The sequence below is a fragment of the Cryptomeria japonica genome, chromosome 7 (assembly GCF_030272615.1).
Source record: "Cryptomeria japonica chromosome 7, Sugi_1.0, whole genome shotgun sequence".
NCBI lineage: Eukaryota > Viridiplantae > Streptophyta > Pinopsida > Cupressales > Cupressaceae > Cryptomeria > Cryptomeria japonica.
Genome location: NC_081411.1, coordinates 300,719,195 through 300,738,106, shown reverse-complemented (window position 1 = coordinate 300,738,106; position 18,912 = coordinate 300,719,195). Strand labels below are relative to the sequence as shown.

The following is an 18,912-nucleotide window of genomic DNA, read 5'->3' as shown; positions in this document are numbered from 1 at the left end:
TCGATACATGTGCAAAGTCCAAACTCAATGTGATGTGATGTGATGTGTCTTCTCTATTAATGACAATGCATTCATGAAATCACCAGTAAAATATATATTTTTCCATAAATAACGAAATATTAGCCAAACAAATTAAATAATTTTCAAGCGGTGGATAAAAATCGCCAATACACTTAAATAGTTTTTCCTTCGGAGGAAAAATTTTCACCCACACACTTATATATTTGTTCCTTTAAACGAAAAACATTCACCTCCTACAATATATATTTTCCCTAGAGAACAATGTATTATTCGCCTTTATGGAATTTTTGTACCTTAGAAAAATACAAATTAATTATTTTTCCTACTTTGAAAAAAAATTTCGCCATCACTATGAAAATTTCCTCCCCAAAATAATGCCTGATTCGCCATGGTTTTATGCTTTTTCCTGGGAGGTGCTTTCTTAAAGTTATCCCTAGTTTTGATCCTAAAATCCTTATTAATAATTGGTTGTGTATTCTTATAGTTAGTTTTTCATACTATGTCCCTTCCCTATGTGATTTTAGGCCTTTATGAGTTTTTAAACATTTTAGGGACATTAGAATATACCCTTGATTTCTTATTTTATCTAGTTCCCCAAATCCTTATAACTGAAAACATAGTGTAGTGTTTTCTTTAGTTTGTGGTCTTCTTGAGGACATATTATTGTTCAAGGTTAAAATTAACTATTGTGGAATTGGTGGTGGTGTGAATAACATCTAACTTGGCATGTGTGTTTTATGTTCTTAGATTTGTTTTTTGTTCCCTATTAGATTTTGTATGTTTAGAGGGATCTAACACATTTGTACAAAGTGTTGGGGTGAAATCCCCTTTAAAATTCTAAGCCCCAACTCCTTTGTCCCTTCTATTTATTGTTCAAAGTCTTAGATTTCGCTATAACTTCAAAACCATTGTTCATTTACAAACCTTTGGTTTATTTCCAATAGTTTTCGCTTTCTCTAAAACCTTGAAATCCCAATTGTCTAAGCCCCTAGTTCTCATTTCCTCATGTCTCGTGAACCCTAAACTATTTCCTCCATCTAAGGCCCTAGAATTTTAGGGTAACTTATCATATGCATACTTGATCCCTTGTTCCTTAGTTCTCATAATGTATCAAATACTAACACCATCCCAAATTTTTAAGCTCACTTAAAGAGAAAAATTCAAAGTGTTGAACCTCTCTATTTCATTGTCCCAAGTTCTTCCTAGCATTAAATCAGCAAAGTCACTCCCTTTCCTAGACTTCAAAATTTTGGAGAACCTTACACCTTAGAAGTTTTTTCCATGGTTCGAATTTCTCTCGAAGCCTCATAAACTTGACATTTGTCCTCTAATTGCCACATTCTCAATCCCTTTAAACTTTTAAATTTTGATGTTCTCATTCATCCTAAAAATTAAAATTGCAAGAAAACTTATAGTCCAAATACCTTGCCACAATATCATCATTTCAGTCTTGCTTCCATTCCCCTTCTATTCATATAAATTTCCTCTCCAATATATTGCACTTTCCCTTCACTTTGTTACATTCCTTTAGGTTTCTCCCAATCATTAAATTTCATGGTTTTATTCCAACTTGATTAAAACCATTAATATCTCTCACTCAATAATTTTCACAACATAGATTCATAAGCCATAATAGGGAAGAAGGGGGATGAAAGTGACCATATTGTGAAATATTACTAAGTTAAACTTCACATTGAAAACCCTAATTCCCTAGAAATATAAGAGATATTTTTTAGAAATAAAGATAAATATACAATTTTTAAAGTCAACTGTATCTAGATACACTAACATGCTCTCAATCTATTGTGAGAGATAGTGTCAAGAAAAAAAAAAAATTACAAACATAAGGGTACGAGGAATGATGAGCAAGTAGTTACACACCAAAACATTTAATTTATATTTTCATGCTTAAAATTAAAGCAAAACATAGTTACCTTACCAATTCAATGGCCAAAAAAGGGTTTACATAAGTATTTCACACTTTGATATGCATATTACCACTTAACAAGTTAGATACAGTTCTATAACTTGATATAGTTTCTCAATTTTCAAACAATACATTATGCAATGCAATGACCCTATCAAATCAATTTTGTTGTTTTGGATAAAATATTGATAAAAAGTGATGCAATTCTAAATGCACAAATCTTGTAGGTAAGACTAACACATAAATTGCATTGCACGGAAGGAAACAAAGAAAATATAGAAAAATAACACTAGATTTTCATTTGAAGGTCTACACAATACTAATGCTTGAAAATATTTTTCTGCATACTGCCCAAGGACAACTAATATGCAATTGAATGATTAGTAAATTCTTTATTAATAAATGTACAATAACAAACTTGAGAACATAAAAATATAGACTTGTTGTCGGCCATAATATGTGCATGTTTTCGACCTGGTTGGTTTATGGCTTAGTAGCACTAGCAATAAGAAAACACGGTAGATGTTATGTATCTGTCGTAGAGTATACATTATTGCGATGAAAGTCGGTTTAATCTATTTCCCTAATGCAAATTTCATACAAATCAATCATGTTAAAGGGAGCAACAAGGAAGTAAAACTACAACAATAATGGAAAGGCTTCAGTTTCTCTCCATCAAAACCACCCAATGTTCAAGCAATGAGCACCTATATAGATGTGTGCGCTGTATACAATATTTTTGTTTTTCTTAAAAATGAAAATTAAAGACATTCCAACCTATAAATGACAGTGATTAGAAGAAAATTTGAAATAGTTGAAAAAATATTTTCATATTTTTTTTAGTTTTTCTAGACATTAGTAAATGGCATTTTTGAAGGCCTTCAACTCTTGGAGACCTTTCCAACGAGTTAAATGGCTCATAATTTCAACTCTTGTGCATAAGGTTATGCCTAGTTAAAGTTAGGACAAATTTTATATAGTTTTTTGAAAAATTACATAGTTTTAGATTTTATTATGTAAATAAACTTGATAGATATGACTGTTGGTTTTTTGATTCTCAAGGAGTTGTTGGTGACCCTTGGAATCCCTTGGACTACTATATGTTGGATTTTCGAATTGAATACAATACTTTTTGGCTTGCTTCAATTCTAAACTCTCCTATTCATGTAACAAAATTTACAATATCGCAAGTTCTCACCCAGATGTTGTCATCCGAATCCATAATTCGGATCAGACAGTCAACTGTTTGATTGGCTCTTATTTAATAGATTTCTAAATCAGAAAAAAAACTTTTACCAAACGGGTTACATGAACAGATTAGTCTCCCGTCTTATAAGTGGGTACTAATAAATACAGACAAATTATGCGATGTCCATATAACACAAAACGAGGATAATGAGGGAGAACCCTGTTAAGAAACATGGCTGATAGCAATTGCCTGATTACAGGTAGAGTGTAACCCTCTAAACGGTTACAGATAAGCCTATTTTATCTAATGAGAGCAATTGGGTGACTAAAGACTTACTATGAAGACCTATTCAACGTTAAAACATATTGGAACAAAATAGAGATAAATAGAGATGGTGGAAGATTATTGGTAAGAAAAACCTGTAGAGGAAAATAAGAAAATACAGTAAATAAATTATCGGGGTCCAGATAACACGGACAGCTCAGATGAGAAGAGAGACTGCTGATTAGATGCAACTGTTGACCCTGCTAACAAGGGTGGTACATCATTAAACGTGTCTATTACACCCTCCAATGCCTTCACCACTGTGGACATCGCCGGTCGCCTCCTAAAATTGTCCTGTACACACCACATTCCCACTTTTATCAATTTAATTGCCTCCTCCATTATGCCCGTTTCCTCATTTTCAATTCCCGGATAGACCAAATCTATTAAACTCCCTTCCGCTGCTTTAACTTGTAACAGTGAAACCAAGCCGTCCTCTGAAAGCTCTCTACTTCGTTTTCCACTTACAATTTCTATCACCATAACGCCAAAGCTAAATATATCTGCCTTCTCAGTGATACGCATATTCAACAACTCAGGTGCCATATACCCTGGTGTCCCTCTCATCATGGTTATCACTTCGCTCTGATCTCTGTAAACCAACTTTGCCAAACCAAAATCTGAGACCTTGGCATTGAAATTTTGATCCAGGAGAATGTTCTGAGGCTTGATGTCGAAATGTATTATACGTTCTTGACATTCTTCATGCAAATATGTCAATCCTCTTGCGATATCAAGAACTACTTTGGATCTACTCTTCCAGTCCAGAAAACATTGATGGCCCTTGTTTGAAAATATCCATTTATCGAGAGATCCATTCGCTAGATGCTCGTATACAAGCATTCGATGGGATTTTTGAGCACAGAAGCCCTTCAGTCTTACCAAATTAAGATGATCAATCTTCCCTAGCGTTTCCACTTCTGCCCGGAATCCTTTTTGTCCATGTCCTGCTCTGTCAAGGCACTTCACTGGTATCTTTGAGCCGTCAGACAGAACACCTTCATAAACTGAACCGAATCCACCGCTACCCAGCTTAATGCCAAAGCCGTTTGTAAAATCTTGCAATTCTTCGAATGAGAACCGCAACGGTAAGCCTGCCGGCCAATCCACATGATCATCCTCACCTTCATCTTCATCCTTTTCTATCTTATGTCTGCTCTTTCTAGAATTACTTATCCATGCCCACAATAAGATAAACAGAGCTATTGTTCCACCCACAGAAGCACAAATGATGACGACAAATAAGGACTTAATGCGCTTGGCCCTTGACTGGATTTTAATATAAGCAGTGGAATTGTAGTACGTTTCGACTGGATTGTTAGTATTCATAGAATAGATATTGAACTCTAGATAGCAATAACCACTAGAAAAATTGGTCCGGTACCTGAAAAAAGCAGCTTTGCAAGAGCAGTTTTCGAGGCAAAGTGTTTTACATTCATCTCTTGACGCTAACCCTGGCATTGAAGAATTGTCAAAAACATAAGTAAAATAGGAAACGTGCTCCAGTTCCAAAAAGTGATGACCTTGGCTTCCACCAGTCTGGGAGCACACCAGAGGAACGCGGGGAATACATCCGGATTTGGGTTCTGAGACATCAGTCGGCTTAAAAGCATCGTCATCTCCTTGACAGCTGCACTGACCATTTGTGCAAACACCATAGTCTCCGCATGGTCTTGGATAATCGCACTCAGCGATTGATTTCAGGAAGGGTGGAACATAGTCAAGGGAAGATCTTCCTTCTGTTTCTTGGACCGAGCAAACCCTTAAATGAGCATCCCAATCTAATTTATTGTAAAGGCTGCTTTTGGGTACTGGTAAATTAACTGACGGCGATCCTCCTTCTTCAGAGTAAATATTGATAGACTGGTTGTCGAACTGGGCATAAGATAACTCCACACCTGTACGTGGCTTGGGAGATCTGAAATATATTTTAGCCGGTGCAGAGGCAGTAAACATAGCAAAGCCATCATGAAGCAAGGTTAAATAGAAACGACCTTGGCTTGTATTCTTAGGAGAAATGTTTGCAGTAAGCTTCTGTCCCACCTTTAACTTCTGCCCTCGCAGCAGGGTATCAGTTGGATAATCAAAAGACTGCCAGATGACTCTACCAGAGGAGTTGTAGAGAACAAGGTTCCCAGATTCTTCTATGGACATCCTTTGAAAAGCTGGGGTGGATGTATTTGTAGACCAAACGAGAGTGCCATCTAAATTCCTTAACACAAGTTCTCCTGTGAAGGTGAGCGTTAGGGTTGCGTTTTCTTGCACCATCTGGTCTCTGTTTGAACTCCACACCATTTGCATGTCAAACGGTCTATCATCAGTGTCGTGTACAACAAAGAAAGTTGCAAATAGGTACCCTGTGTCACAAGGACTGCCATAGCAGAAGAATCCACATCCAAACTGCAGATTCATATCGTTATATGAGATATTGCTGCTCAGAAGGATCGCTCTGACGAGTGCATCTTTGTGAACTGACGGTGCCAGGAAATCTAGAGACTGGATATTGTTTTTCCACGTTCTGCCTCCATAGGCAGTTGCAGTAGTAATAGCAAAGCTCTCTGGAATTAGTGAGCACGATACAAGGAAGAGTGGCAGAAGTAGTGAAAGTTAAAAATGTGAGGAAGAAAAACTGTCCGTTATCATTTTTCAAACAGCAGTTATGTTCGAGTCACAGAAAAATAACATGCTCTAATGAAGACAATCTGAAATTACAGAGCTTTGATGGCAATGCTCTAGGGAAGGCAAAGTCTGATTACAAAGCAAAATAACACTAAGTTCAAAAAATCGGAGATATTGAAGTCAAAGTCTCTGATTACAAAGCAAAACGACACCCGAAAAATATAGCTTTACAAAGTCTTCGACTACCATCAGGAAAGGTACATGGTTCCTTATCAAGTTAAAAAGCATTCATTTCGCTGCACTGAGGTCAAGCGCATGTCTGATTTTTATTTGTATTCCATGCAGAATTAAGGCCGTGTAAGGGCCCAAGACAGCACATGGTGAGCGACACGTGATTTAAATATATAAAATTTAAATATATATTTATGTATATAAAATTTAAGTATATAATTATAATAATTTTGTGAATTTATCAAAATTAATTTTATTTCATATTATTTTGCTTATTTAAATATTGATTTAAAAAAATAAATTTAATAATATTAAATAAAAATAAAATAAATTATTCCATCATTTAATTTTTTAATGATTGTCCTTTAGATGGAATAAATTTATAATTATTATTTTAAATACATAGAATAAATATCTATTCAATATGAAAAATTCCATTAATTAATTAATTTATTCTACGAAATTATTTATTATTTTAAAGTGCATTAGAAAATGGTTAAGCATTTGAAAAGGAGAAGGGAACCAATTTAAGGTTTGAGAAGTAAAAGTAAAGATGAATTAAAACTTAGAAATAAATTGCCTATCATTCTTTTGGGGCATACCCTTAACTCAAAAATAAATATGGAAAATAATCAATTCCATCCTCTTTCACATCTTAAAAATACATTTTATGCATTTTGAAATCAAATCCCCTTTTAGATTTGCTCTAGTCCCAAAAAGTCATGGCCTATGCCTAATTTTCTTCGAGCACACCATAGGACCACTTGGAGCACATAAAACTAGGTTGTGTGACATCAATAGTCTCTGCATGGTCTTGGGTAATCAGACTTGGCCATTGTAATGATAAAGGATGGCAAGTAGTCAATGGAAGATCTTTATGTTTTTGGTAGGATAGAGCAAACCCTTTAAATGTCCATCTAAATCTAATTTAAAGTAAAGGCAACTATTGTGTACTCGTAAATTTATTGAGGACAATCGTCCTCCTTGAGAATAGATATAGATGCACTAATTTTCAAACTGGGTATAAGATAACTCCACACCTACACGTGTTGTTGGATATTTGAAATACATTTTAACTAGTTTTGAGGTTATTAATGAATCAAAAGTTATCATGAAGTAAGGTACAATAGAAACTATCTTGTCTTTTATTCTTGGGAGAAACGTTTACAGTAAGCTTCTATCTAGCCTTTAACTTCTACCCTAGCAGTATTCTATTAAAGACTCCCAAATGATTCTACTGGAGGTTTAAGAGAACAAGGTTTATAGAATCTTGTATTTCTATCCTTTGAAACACTTGAGTGTATGTATTTATAGGCTAGATGAGAGTCCCATAAGTTCCTTAACACAAGTTCACATACAGAGATTAGTCTTACAAATGCATTTTCTTGTACCATCTACTATGTTTGAATTCTTTGGATATAAAAAAAACTTACCACCTTCATCTCGCCAAATAATCTTTGAAAAGTTTCATAACTTTTAGCAAACTTGGCCACATCCTTGAAGAATGTTTTGGGGCCCACCCTAGTGTGCCAAGATTATATGCTATATAAAGGATTATATGATATTTTTTTACACTCATACCTTTAATCATAAAATTCTATTCTAAGAATTAACATCTTTGTATTTTCCCTTCAGACCCTTAGCATTTGTATTCTTAACCTTTTCATTAAGAATGTGAAGCCCTTCATCATTGTTTTGAATAACAGTCTAACTCACGTGTACAACCTCTCAAATTTTTTATGAACCCTTTAAGTAGTTTCCTCTAGAATGTGGATACGATCCTAAAAATCAGTCTTCATGAAGCTATCATCTTTACTCACTTCCTCCAAAATGACAAGCATCTTTTTAGTCTTAGCCTTGTTCTTGAGGATATCCTCATTCCCATCAATTATATCCATTACATTCTTGAGAACCCTCGACATCATATTAATTTGGTTCATCTCAAAGTGATACTAATTGGCCAATCTGAATTGTCCCACCATACCATCCTTAGTTAGGCCAAGAACATCAAAAACATTATCCCTATTATTGTTGAAATAGGTAGGGTCCTTAGACAAATCATGCAAATTGGATAAGTGAGCACTATCAGTCTCTCCCAAATTATTGTTACCTTTAGATTGATCATGCTCAATACCAATAGCACTCAGTGCGTTCATCTAAGTATTGTTTGAACTCTATTGATGCCATTTTATCTTTTCTTTTAGATATATCATATTCCCTCCAATAGTACTAGATAAATTCTTCTATTTCTTTTCCACATTCTTTTTTCCTAATAGGTTATCCATCCCTTTCTATTCAACATGTGTCTTCCCTTAAAGTATTTCCTTACCGATACCCTTTTCTTATTCAATATTTTTCCTTTTTTGAATAGCGGAAAGAACATTTCTATCCAACTTATCATCCCCTATATATGAGCCCCTAGACCAATAAATTTGAGCCAACTTTTTTTTCTGGTACTAGGTTTTTCCTCATGGGTAGGGTTAGAATAGACTTCCATAGAATCCTTGTTACAATACTTTTTCCAAGGGAAATAAATTGTAATAAGATTATTAATAAGATGTAATTATGAAAATTATTATAGTTATGAAAGGGTGTGATTGTTGGAAACCACCCTGTGACATTACATAAAACCTATGGATTAATAGAGAAGAGATACACAAAGAATAAGACAGAAAAGGAATAGAGCACAAGGAAGGAGATTGTTAAGGTCTATGGTTGGGCATTGGGCATTGGAGAAGGGGCATACAGTGTGTGTCCTACTTGGGGTACATCGTACTCCCTGGAGTGTCCTGGCCAGGACTGTGTTTTATTTTGTGTCGTGAAGGCATGTGAGGTTCTATGTAGTAACCTGTCCTCCTAGATTGCTTCCTTGCCATGAAAATCCAGGTGGTGTAACTAATCCTCTACTTGCTAGATAGAAGCCCTCTCCATATTTCACAGAGATATGTATTTATATTTGTAGATAATGATGTTTCATTTCTCTTCTTCTAGTCAATACTCCTGCAACTTTGTCACCAATGATATTTTCAGCGGAGTGACTATTTTTGACATTCTTTTCTAGTACCGGTTCATTTCTTGGAGCTTCTTCTACTGGTTGTCCAGGTTCTACTTCACAAGCTTCTTCATTGGCCACTACAATAGGATTCTCTTCAACAGGTTTGACCAATACAGTGTACTTGAATCGTTTATAATCCTCTGGTTTACTCTTGCTATCCTATTCATTTTTGTCAGAGAACTCATCTACTTTGACATTTGCACTATCCACAATCTTATTAGTCCTTTTGTTCAAACACCAGTATGCTTTACTCTTTGTGGAGTAACCTAAGAAGGTTCCCTCATCACTCTTAGGATCAAACTTTTCCAAGTACTCATCCCTCTTGATATAGCACCTACTTCCAAATACTTTGAAATAGCAGACATTGGGTGAGTATCCACACCATAATTCATAGGGAGTTTTATTTGTCCCTTTCTTCACCTGTATCCGGTTCAAGGTGTACACAACAGTGTTTATTTCTTCTCTCCAAAAGATATGTGGAATATCCTTTTGTATCATCAAAGTCCTTGCACAATCAATAAGAGTTTTGTTCCTTCTTTTTGCAACCCCATTCTGCTGAGGTGTTTTGGGTGCAGACATCTGTCTCATAATCCCTTGTTCTTCACAATAACTTATAAACTCTTGAAAGTTGAACTCTCCTCTTCTATCTGATCTCAAACATTTCAGATTCTTACCAGTTCCTCTCTCTACTCGAGCCTTGAAGACCTTAAACATGTGAAAGGCTTCAGATTTTTCTTTCAAGAATACAGCCCACATCATTCTTGAGAAGTCATCTACAAACAACATGAAATAGCGGTCTCCATAGAAACTCTTGGTTCTCATAGAATCACAAAATTCTGTACAAACAAAATACATCACATTTTCAAATGAGAAATATTTGTTGTTGAAACTAGACTCAGTCAACTTTCCTAGTTGTCATTCTTTACAGATAACATTTTCAGGTTTCACAATATCAGGCATACCTCTAACAGACTTCATTTTATAGAGTTTTTCTATGCTATCAAAGTTAACATGACACAGTCTTTTGTGCCACAACCAACTGTCTTCTACCTTTTCCATTAGACAACTACCTATGGTGGTGTCTAGTTGAAACAGATTGCCTCTAGATTGTTTAGTGATAGCAATTAGACTTCCTGATTTGTCATTTATTTTGCACATTCCTTCATTCAATTCTAACCATTAACCCTTATTGTTAAGTTGTGCATCACTTAATAGACTATATTTTAGCCCTTCTACCCAATAAACATCTTCACAATTTGTTTTATCATTTAGGGCTATAGATCCCTTACCTTTAATTGCATAAGGAGCATCATTGTCGAATCTCACCATTCCTCCATTGCAGTCCTCCATGCTAAGGAATTTGTTTCTGTCACGAGTCATGTGGTGAGTGCAACCACTATCAATTACCCAGTCTCCACACTGGCTTGAACTAGAGATTAGTGCCATGTCATTTTCCTTTGTTTTATCTTCCTTTACCACTACAAATGCAATTCCATCTCCATTAGATCCTTCTGATTCTTCATCGGTAACTCCTTCTACGAGATAGCACCCCTTCTTGCTCTTGTCCTTCTAGCTTCTAAAATTATCCTTCCTATGTCTATGATTGTTAGGACATCTAGATGCAATATGACCTATCTTATTACAAGAGAAGAATTTCAAGGGAAGTTTACCTTTATACTTTCCTTTTCCTCTTGGAAGTCTTCTTGCCAATAGAGCTTCAATCTCATCTTGTTCTCATTCTTCAGAGAACAAGTTGTCACTTTCATGAGAATGACAGATTCTTGTAGTAGAATTGCTTCCAGTTTCTTTTCTTCTCCCTATTGGTGTATTCATCATGGAAGCTTTGAAGGAAAAATCAATCTTTGGTACACTGCTATCATAGTTGCTCAGTTCAAAGACAGTCAACTTACAGATTAGTGAGTCAAGCAAAACATTAACTGTTCCCAAGGATCTGGGTTCCTGAATTGCAGAAACCCTTATGGAATATGGTGGTAGAAAGGTTCTGAGGATTTTTCTAACCACATCATCTTCTTCAAGCTTTCCTCCAACACTTTTGATGGATTTTACTACGTCCTTTATTATTTTGCTTTACTGCTCTATATTTTCTCCTTCCTGCATCCTCATCTCAACAAATTTTCCTCTCAAGCTGTCTACTTTAGTGTTTTGAACATGAGGATCTCCTCCATAAATAATATTCATCTTATTCCACATCTGAAAGACTATTTTCAGATCTTTAACCTCTGCATACTCATTATTAGACAGAGTGCTAGCAATCAGATCCATAGTAGTAGTGTTGTCTTGCCTTTCTTTGATTTGATCTACAGTGAGAACCCATGTAGGTTCATTGTACTCTATGATTACATGATTCCAGTATTGATCTCCTAGGGTTCTTAGGTAGATCTTCATTCTACCACACAATAAGGTGTAATCCTCGTTAGAGAACTTTGGACCCTCCTTTTGCATCATCTTGGATATTTCCTTAAGTTGTTAGGCTCTTCTGAATCTAAGGACTAGGGATCTGATACCAATTGTTAGTCCCAATCGGTGCTGAGAGGGCAGGGGTGAATCAACACTTTACCAGTTTAACACAATTAAAAATTTCAACTCAAGTCTGCACTATCTTAATATTCATCAATACAAATAATTACTACAGAAGAATATGCATGCATGAAAAGATACACAATGACTCCAGGATACATCTTGTGGAAACCAAAATGGGAGAAACCCACGGTGTGAGTAGGAACTCACAAAATTTGTACTCTTGCGGAGTGCACCAGGTGAATAGCTATCCCTGTTAGTAAATACAAAGACACTATTAAAGGACTTAGGAACATCAATTAAGATGTCACCCAATTAAGGGATTTTACAAAGGGGCATGTGAAAGTCCACTCGGTTAAGGGATTTGAGTTGCAATGGTTAGAAATCAATAGAAAGATGATATTCTGGAGTAGCTACTGATATGTTGATCAGATCACAATGAAAATCATGCTCTATCTACATCGGTTGTGTCTGCTTTGCACAACACCAGTTTTCTATTTATACCTTAGGCTCTGCACTCTACCAATCCTTTAATCCCCGACTCTTCACTTTGTCGGTCCTTTGACCCTCAGCTCTGCACTCTATTGGTTCTCTGACCCTCGTCTCTGGACTCTGCCAGTTCTCTAACCCTCAACTTTACACTCTGCTGGTCTACTTCATACACTCTCTGCTCTGCTAAATCTTTTAGCACTTCCTCTCACTCTAATTTTCTCTTTGGATCGCCTTTTACAAGATCTTCTCTTTGCATATTTTACGATCAAGAAGTTTTGAATGAACTAAAAAATACTTTATACACTTTCTATCGTCACCTTCAGGCATTTCCTCAATTAGAGCTATCATAGATTTTGGAGGATTTCAATTTCAAAATCTCCCACTCTTTCTCTACATGCCCTACAACAATTCCACCAAGTACTCAACCAATTTTGCCACTGCATCCCCCAAAAATAGTGACTTTTGGGTCGAGTTTAGTCTTTTAAATGCGAACGAGAAAATCCATAAGTAATCATGGCCTAACTGCTTGATTACTGAAGTTGACTTTACCAACCTTTATTTTGATGTAGACATAAGCACACCAACTAACCTTTTGCCACCGCAACTGAATAACCGATCATTCCTCTGAAATTTTAGGCAAACACCTATCTTTCTTCTAATTAATCGGTCTATCGGTATACCACTGTGCTGTTGATTCTCGATTCATCCCTTGATGCTGGTATGTAGTGCTTCTATCAATTCTCTTCTGCTATCTGCCAATGAGGTTTTGGTTTGCATACAACCTTAAGCCTCCTTTCCTAAGTCACCTTTTGCGACTTCATCATTAGAATGACCAACTTGAAGATCTGACCTCAACACCGATCTTCTTGAGTAACATACCGGTTAGCTTAGTCTATTATCCCTTGAGCTGATTGAACCTTGACTACTTGTCTCTTATGATACTTCCATGTTGTTTACAAATCATCACCTTTTCTACTGAGATACACCACTCCACCGGTACCACTCCACCGGTCAGTGTTAGACATCAATGACATATCTCAACAAATATACCGGTTCTCTAGATTAACTAGTTTTGTCAATGCCAACAACTTATACTCTTGCTAAAGTGGGCGCTAAATGTAGTGTCATAAAATTGTGACCCTAGCAATTTATGACTGCATCAAGGTCCTCACACATTAAAAATCAAATCGTCTACCCTGATCAGAGACTAGAGAGTGCTCAGCTTATGAATATAGCTTATTCCTTGGCCTCTGCATCACCCTGACTGCATTGTACCCTGGAGAAAGGGGTAGGACAGGAGCGTGGCACCACTATCCCCACTTGGACCCCCCAGGATAGGGGTGTGGCACCCCTGTCCCTCCCCTATTTTAGGGCAGGACCCTTCTTAGAGCATGTCTTGTAGGTTCTACCTCGGGTGGGAAACTTGGACCGATGTCGGCCCATGACAAAATTAAAATCCACCAACATGTATTTAAGGGGAATTCATCCTCTCATTTACATAAGTGGAATTTCGATAAGGTCACATGGCATAAGCGATCAAGCATTCAAGAGCATTCAAGCTTTCAAGCATTCTTTTCCAGCATTGAGCATTCTCAAGTCTCCATTCAAGGCTAGGTGTTGCATTCAAGTCAAGGATTCAACCATTGAATAGGAGATTGATTTCAACATACAATTCTACACAAGCACTTCTATCAACATTGCTACTACAACCTCCCTTGACGTGAGTTACAATTCAGTCTTTCATTTACATCTACTTGCAAGTACTTTCTTTCATTACTTGGTTAATTCCAAAACTGGGGTTTGACCTGAAGGCAAACCTCCAATCTCAACACATTTCCCTCTCTTTTATGTGTGTAGTTTGCTGGTGTGTAGTTGTACTTTCAGATTCAGGCTTCATTTGCAAAGGCGGAAAAACCTTTTTTGTTTCACGGATTTTTCAGAGGATCATGTACATTCCCACCATGGTTCGGACAACTTTTCATCAAATTCGTAGGGCAAGTTCGTCTCGACATTTTACTGCCAAATCTAGGTGCACAATTTCATCCCATATTACAATCTCAAGTTATAATCAATTATTTGTCACTTCTGCACTATATAATCTAATCAATTCCTTTCCAAATCAAACTAAGGAAGAAGGGATCATCCTAACATTCTTAATTCATTCAAAATTCAATCTATCATCTTTATGTGGAGATTGAATCTAGTGAATTATCCCTTATCTTCCTAATGTAATGGTGAAAATTGCTTGAAGGATAATCAATAGTGAAACTCTCATTTCTCTTTGAGGGAAAGTTTTTCCTATTGATCTATCACTCATGATTTTGAGACCATTGCACAATTAAGTTATAGACTTTTTAATATATTGAATATCATAGAGCAAAATTCATTTTTTAGACTAAACATGTTGCTGTTGTTTCCAAATTACAGTGATGGTTCCACTTTAGTTTGCTACTGCAATTGACAAACATACATTAGGAAAAACCAATAGTCTTAAATTGTTATTGTTGTTGTTCTTATAATTTTGAATACATAATACCAAAAATACTTCTCATCGCACAGTAACACTCAGCACCACAGTGCACCTACATGTTTATTCAGCTGAATGGGACAGACACATGAGTCTACATTACTCACCTTTATTGATAAGTCATCCAAAGTTTCCTTTTACAATAATTCACACTCATCATATTCTACCAATTACTTGCAACTGATTTTACTATTTCTCTCTTAAGATATTTTTTTCTATTATTCACTCAGTGCTTTGTCAATTCTAGTTTGTTTGTTAAAAATTTAAATTCTTTGTTTCTGCTTCATTTACTCCATCATTGTCTAGGCATTTCCTTTCCTCAACTCCGTTCCTTTCACTATTCTACAAGTAGATGTGTACGACTTAGCCATGTCACATTCTCTTATTAATTTTCCATTCCAAATACTTCTAACATCCTTTTCCTTCAAAGTCCCTTTTACAATGATTCATGATCTTTATATTTTACGTATTGCTTGCAACTGATTTTATTGAGTCCCTCTTTACAAGTCCATTAATTGAACTACTCACAATATATTATAAATATAATGGTGTCCCCCAAACAATTTTCATTTGGTTGTTTAGATATCCTTAGCTACATTTAAAAGTTAAATTTTATATTACCATTACAATGTTTATTTTTACTTTCATTTTCCCAAATTAGATTGAAATTATCTCATATTTAATTTTATTCATTTGCTTTCTTATTTGTAGGTTGTATGTAGAACATCTTGAATGTTCCTTTTTCATTCATTCAATGATGGTGGCACTTTATAGTTCTATTGCAATCAATAGATACACATTCATCTTCTTTCACCTAAATGGGATACGAAAATCAACCTACATTGTTCACCTCTATTGATACACCAACATTGCTTATGAATCTCTCATTGGATAGTGAGGCAATATGTAGGCTTTTGACAGTAAGATTACAAATTAGATTTCAAACTGCATGTTTATGGAAACATAGAAAAGTATACCATAATGATATAAAATATTGTGCATACAAGAGATTTTTTTTTTAGAATGTCTTAATCAATATGTACATCATTGTTCTTGTTTAGATCTGTACAAGATAAATGATAAAAAAAGTTTTTAAAAAAATCCTCCTAAATTTGTTGCATATAATGTTGAGGGAGCCCTATTCCTTTGGTATGTTATTCATTGCAAATTTTAGGTCTAGATGAGCACTCTAATCTACAATTGAGGGAAAACATTGTTAGGAAAAAATTGATGATTTTTAAAACAAATTGAGATAAATATATGATAACCAAATAAAATAGTGTACATCTACGGGAGTAATATTTATTTTCAAATGGTCCTCTGAATTTGTTTTTCAAGGTTTCTGATCTATAATTCAAAAAAAGCATTAAATTAGTTAGCATTTCATCATGTTATGTTGGAGAGAGTGTTAACTATAATTAAAATCCAAGAATAGATAAAATAAACACAGTATCGATGATTGCCATAACATAATAGAAAATAATTCTTTTATTAGATATTATAGATCAAAATTATGTGTTTGCAAGCTCCCTAGTTGAGATGCATGCACGTAAAATATTTGATGGATGCCTAGGTCAATGGTACACACATGTTACAATATATTCATTTATTGAGTTGTATTAAAAAATCCAAATTATTAGGAATTCACCTGTGAAAAGTTTGATAACTATCAACATGTTTTTTGTTAAGTTAGTTATCAGATATTATAGCTCAAAATGTTGTGTTTACAAGTGCCCTAGTCGACATGCATGCATGTAAACTATTTGACAAAATTCCTTCCTCAATGGAAAACATATGCTACAACATATTCATTAGTGAGTTACTCCAATTGTTAGGAATTCACTTCTGAAATTTTTTGATGTGTCAACATGTTTTTGGCAAGTTGGTTTTGATATTTGTTGATCATGTCAGGTGTCTACTAGGTTTATGGATCATAGCTTTCTACAAGATTGTTGGTTTGTTGAATCTTTTTAGTATAGTAGGCCTACATAGACTCTCTAATTAATTCTTAGGCTTTCATTAGATTTCTATCCTTGCAAATGTAGTGAAAACAATCAGTTTTATGCCTAGCATTAGAGAGGGTTGGAGCTTTTAGAGAAATATTTGGATGTAGTACAATAAATCTTGAAAACTATTGGGATAATCCTGAAACCTAATTTGTTACCCACATCTTGCTATGAATGTTTCTAGAGGTTTTTGGCCCTTTTTTAGAAGTTCTCAGATCGAAAAATGTGTCAAAAACCTGGAGTTGTCTTTCAAATACAAATCAATTAGAGAAATAAAACCTTATCTTCTTTGCACAAAAAATGGTTTGCATAGGGGTATTAGAGACATAAAACATAATTATTTCTACATAATTGAATCCATAATAATTCACAATTACACAATATAGGAAAATTGCCCTCAAATCAAAAAAGAAAAATCCCTTAAAGATTTTTCCATGCCATCTCCATTAGTACCAGAAGAGTCAATAGATATATGCATACACATATTACATGATGTTGTGGAAGTTGTCCATAAGTTTGTTTGCAGCTCATATATTATCCCTCCAATAAGTGGTTGGGACCGCATCATCATTTTCTATTGCATTCGTGAGAAATTTCCTACTTAACTAAACCAACCAAGCTTCTTTCATTCTTCCCCAGCAAGTTTCAAGAGAGGGAGGAAGGTAGAAATTCACTGGCCCTTTTTGGCTATTAGGTCCATAGTCTATGATTATTTTTGTAATTTTTTCGCCTCGTGTTAATTTGTATATCTTAGCATTCTTAAGTCCTATCCCTATACTCTTTTATAATAGGTTATGATGGATTAAAACTTAGCTCTTCTTGACACACACTCCTCAATAATTTTTCCCATTGCACCTGGAATGGATTTGAATTTGTTCATATTGGCATTTTGTTGTAAACCCTTCTACATTTCCTTGTTTTGCACAAACTTAATTTTTTCACAAATTCCATAATGAAAAACTCTCAAACAAAATAGAGCTTTGAATTCAGGGGTGTCCTGATAAACAATCATCTAGACAAGAAAATACTTATTACTTTGTGATAATTTTGTGTTTGAGATCTATGGAAGTATACCTTCAAGTACAAAGAGAAATTTATGGCATTGATAGTAATATTTCATGCCTGTAGTAGACTCTCTACAAATGACATTTATATTCAATCTTATACCTCTTCTATATGATATCAATACATCTATGAAAAATTAATGCCTATTTGACCAAACTACACTTCCTATAATGCCAAGAATACAACAATGGTGAAGTGTTGGAAGTTCATTTCTCACACTTGCAAATATTTGCATTTACTGATTTTATTTATTCTAGTTTCAACTTTGGCACTTAGTTTTTATCAAAACATATCAAATTCATCCTCTCATAGCTACTTGATTAAAAAAAATTATCTGCATATAAATCCACATTACTTCTTTTCTTTCTTTTTTTGTGACAAAATTGAATTTGTACATTTTTTGTAACTATGACATTTTGTGCAATATTTGAGGCATTATGTCAAATGGTTCATAATATTATACACAATGCCATATATAATGCAATATGTCAAATGGTTCATGCTTTGTATGTTGGCCATATGATGGAATTGATTATGTGTTGCACTAATGTTTTGTCATTGATGTCAACACTTGTTGTTATGGATGTTTACCAACTTTCGGTAAGTGGATTGGATTGGATGATAATCAGTTGATTGCCACCGATATGATCTAGATGGTGGAATATGTTTGTATGGATGGTTCATATGCTTATGAAGTATGTGGTATTAACTTGATGATCAGATGCTATCTTATGTTCTAGTAAGCTTTCTTTATTGATTCGGTAAGGGATTCACCAACAGAGCTTTATTGAAGATATTTGATGTTATGCAGAAGTGGTGTTGCTGCAGCTTCTAGAAGGGATTTAGGATGCTGATGGTGATTGTGTTCATGCCTTGATTGATTGGTGTGATTTATTTGGCGTGCAAGGATCTAATTTA

The 18,912-nt window shown here is 34.9% G+C and overlaps 1 protein-coding gene across 1 annotated transcript; it reads right to left on the bottom strand.

Annotated features, from left to right (window-relative positions):
* Window positions 1-3,276: 3,276 nt before the first annotated feature.
* LOC131037247 (G-type lectin S-receptor-like serine/threonine-protein kinase SD2-5) lies at window positions 3,277-6,097 on the bottom strand. The gene has a single exon (XM_057969322.2). The coding sequence runs from the start codon at window positions 5,871-5,873 to the stop codon at window positions 3,591-3,593; it is 2,283 nt and encodes a 760-aa protein (XP_057825305.1). The 5' UTR covers window positions 5,874-6,097; the 3' UTR covers window positions 3,277-3,590.
* Window positions 6,098-18,912: the final 12,815 nt, after the last annotated feature.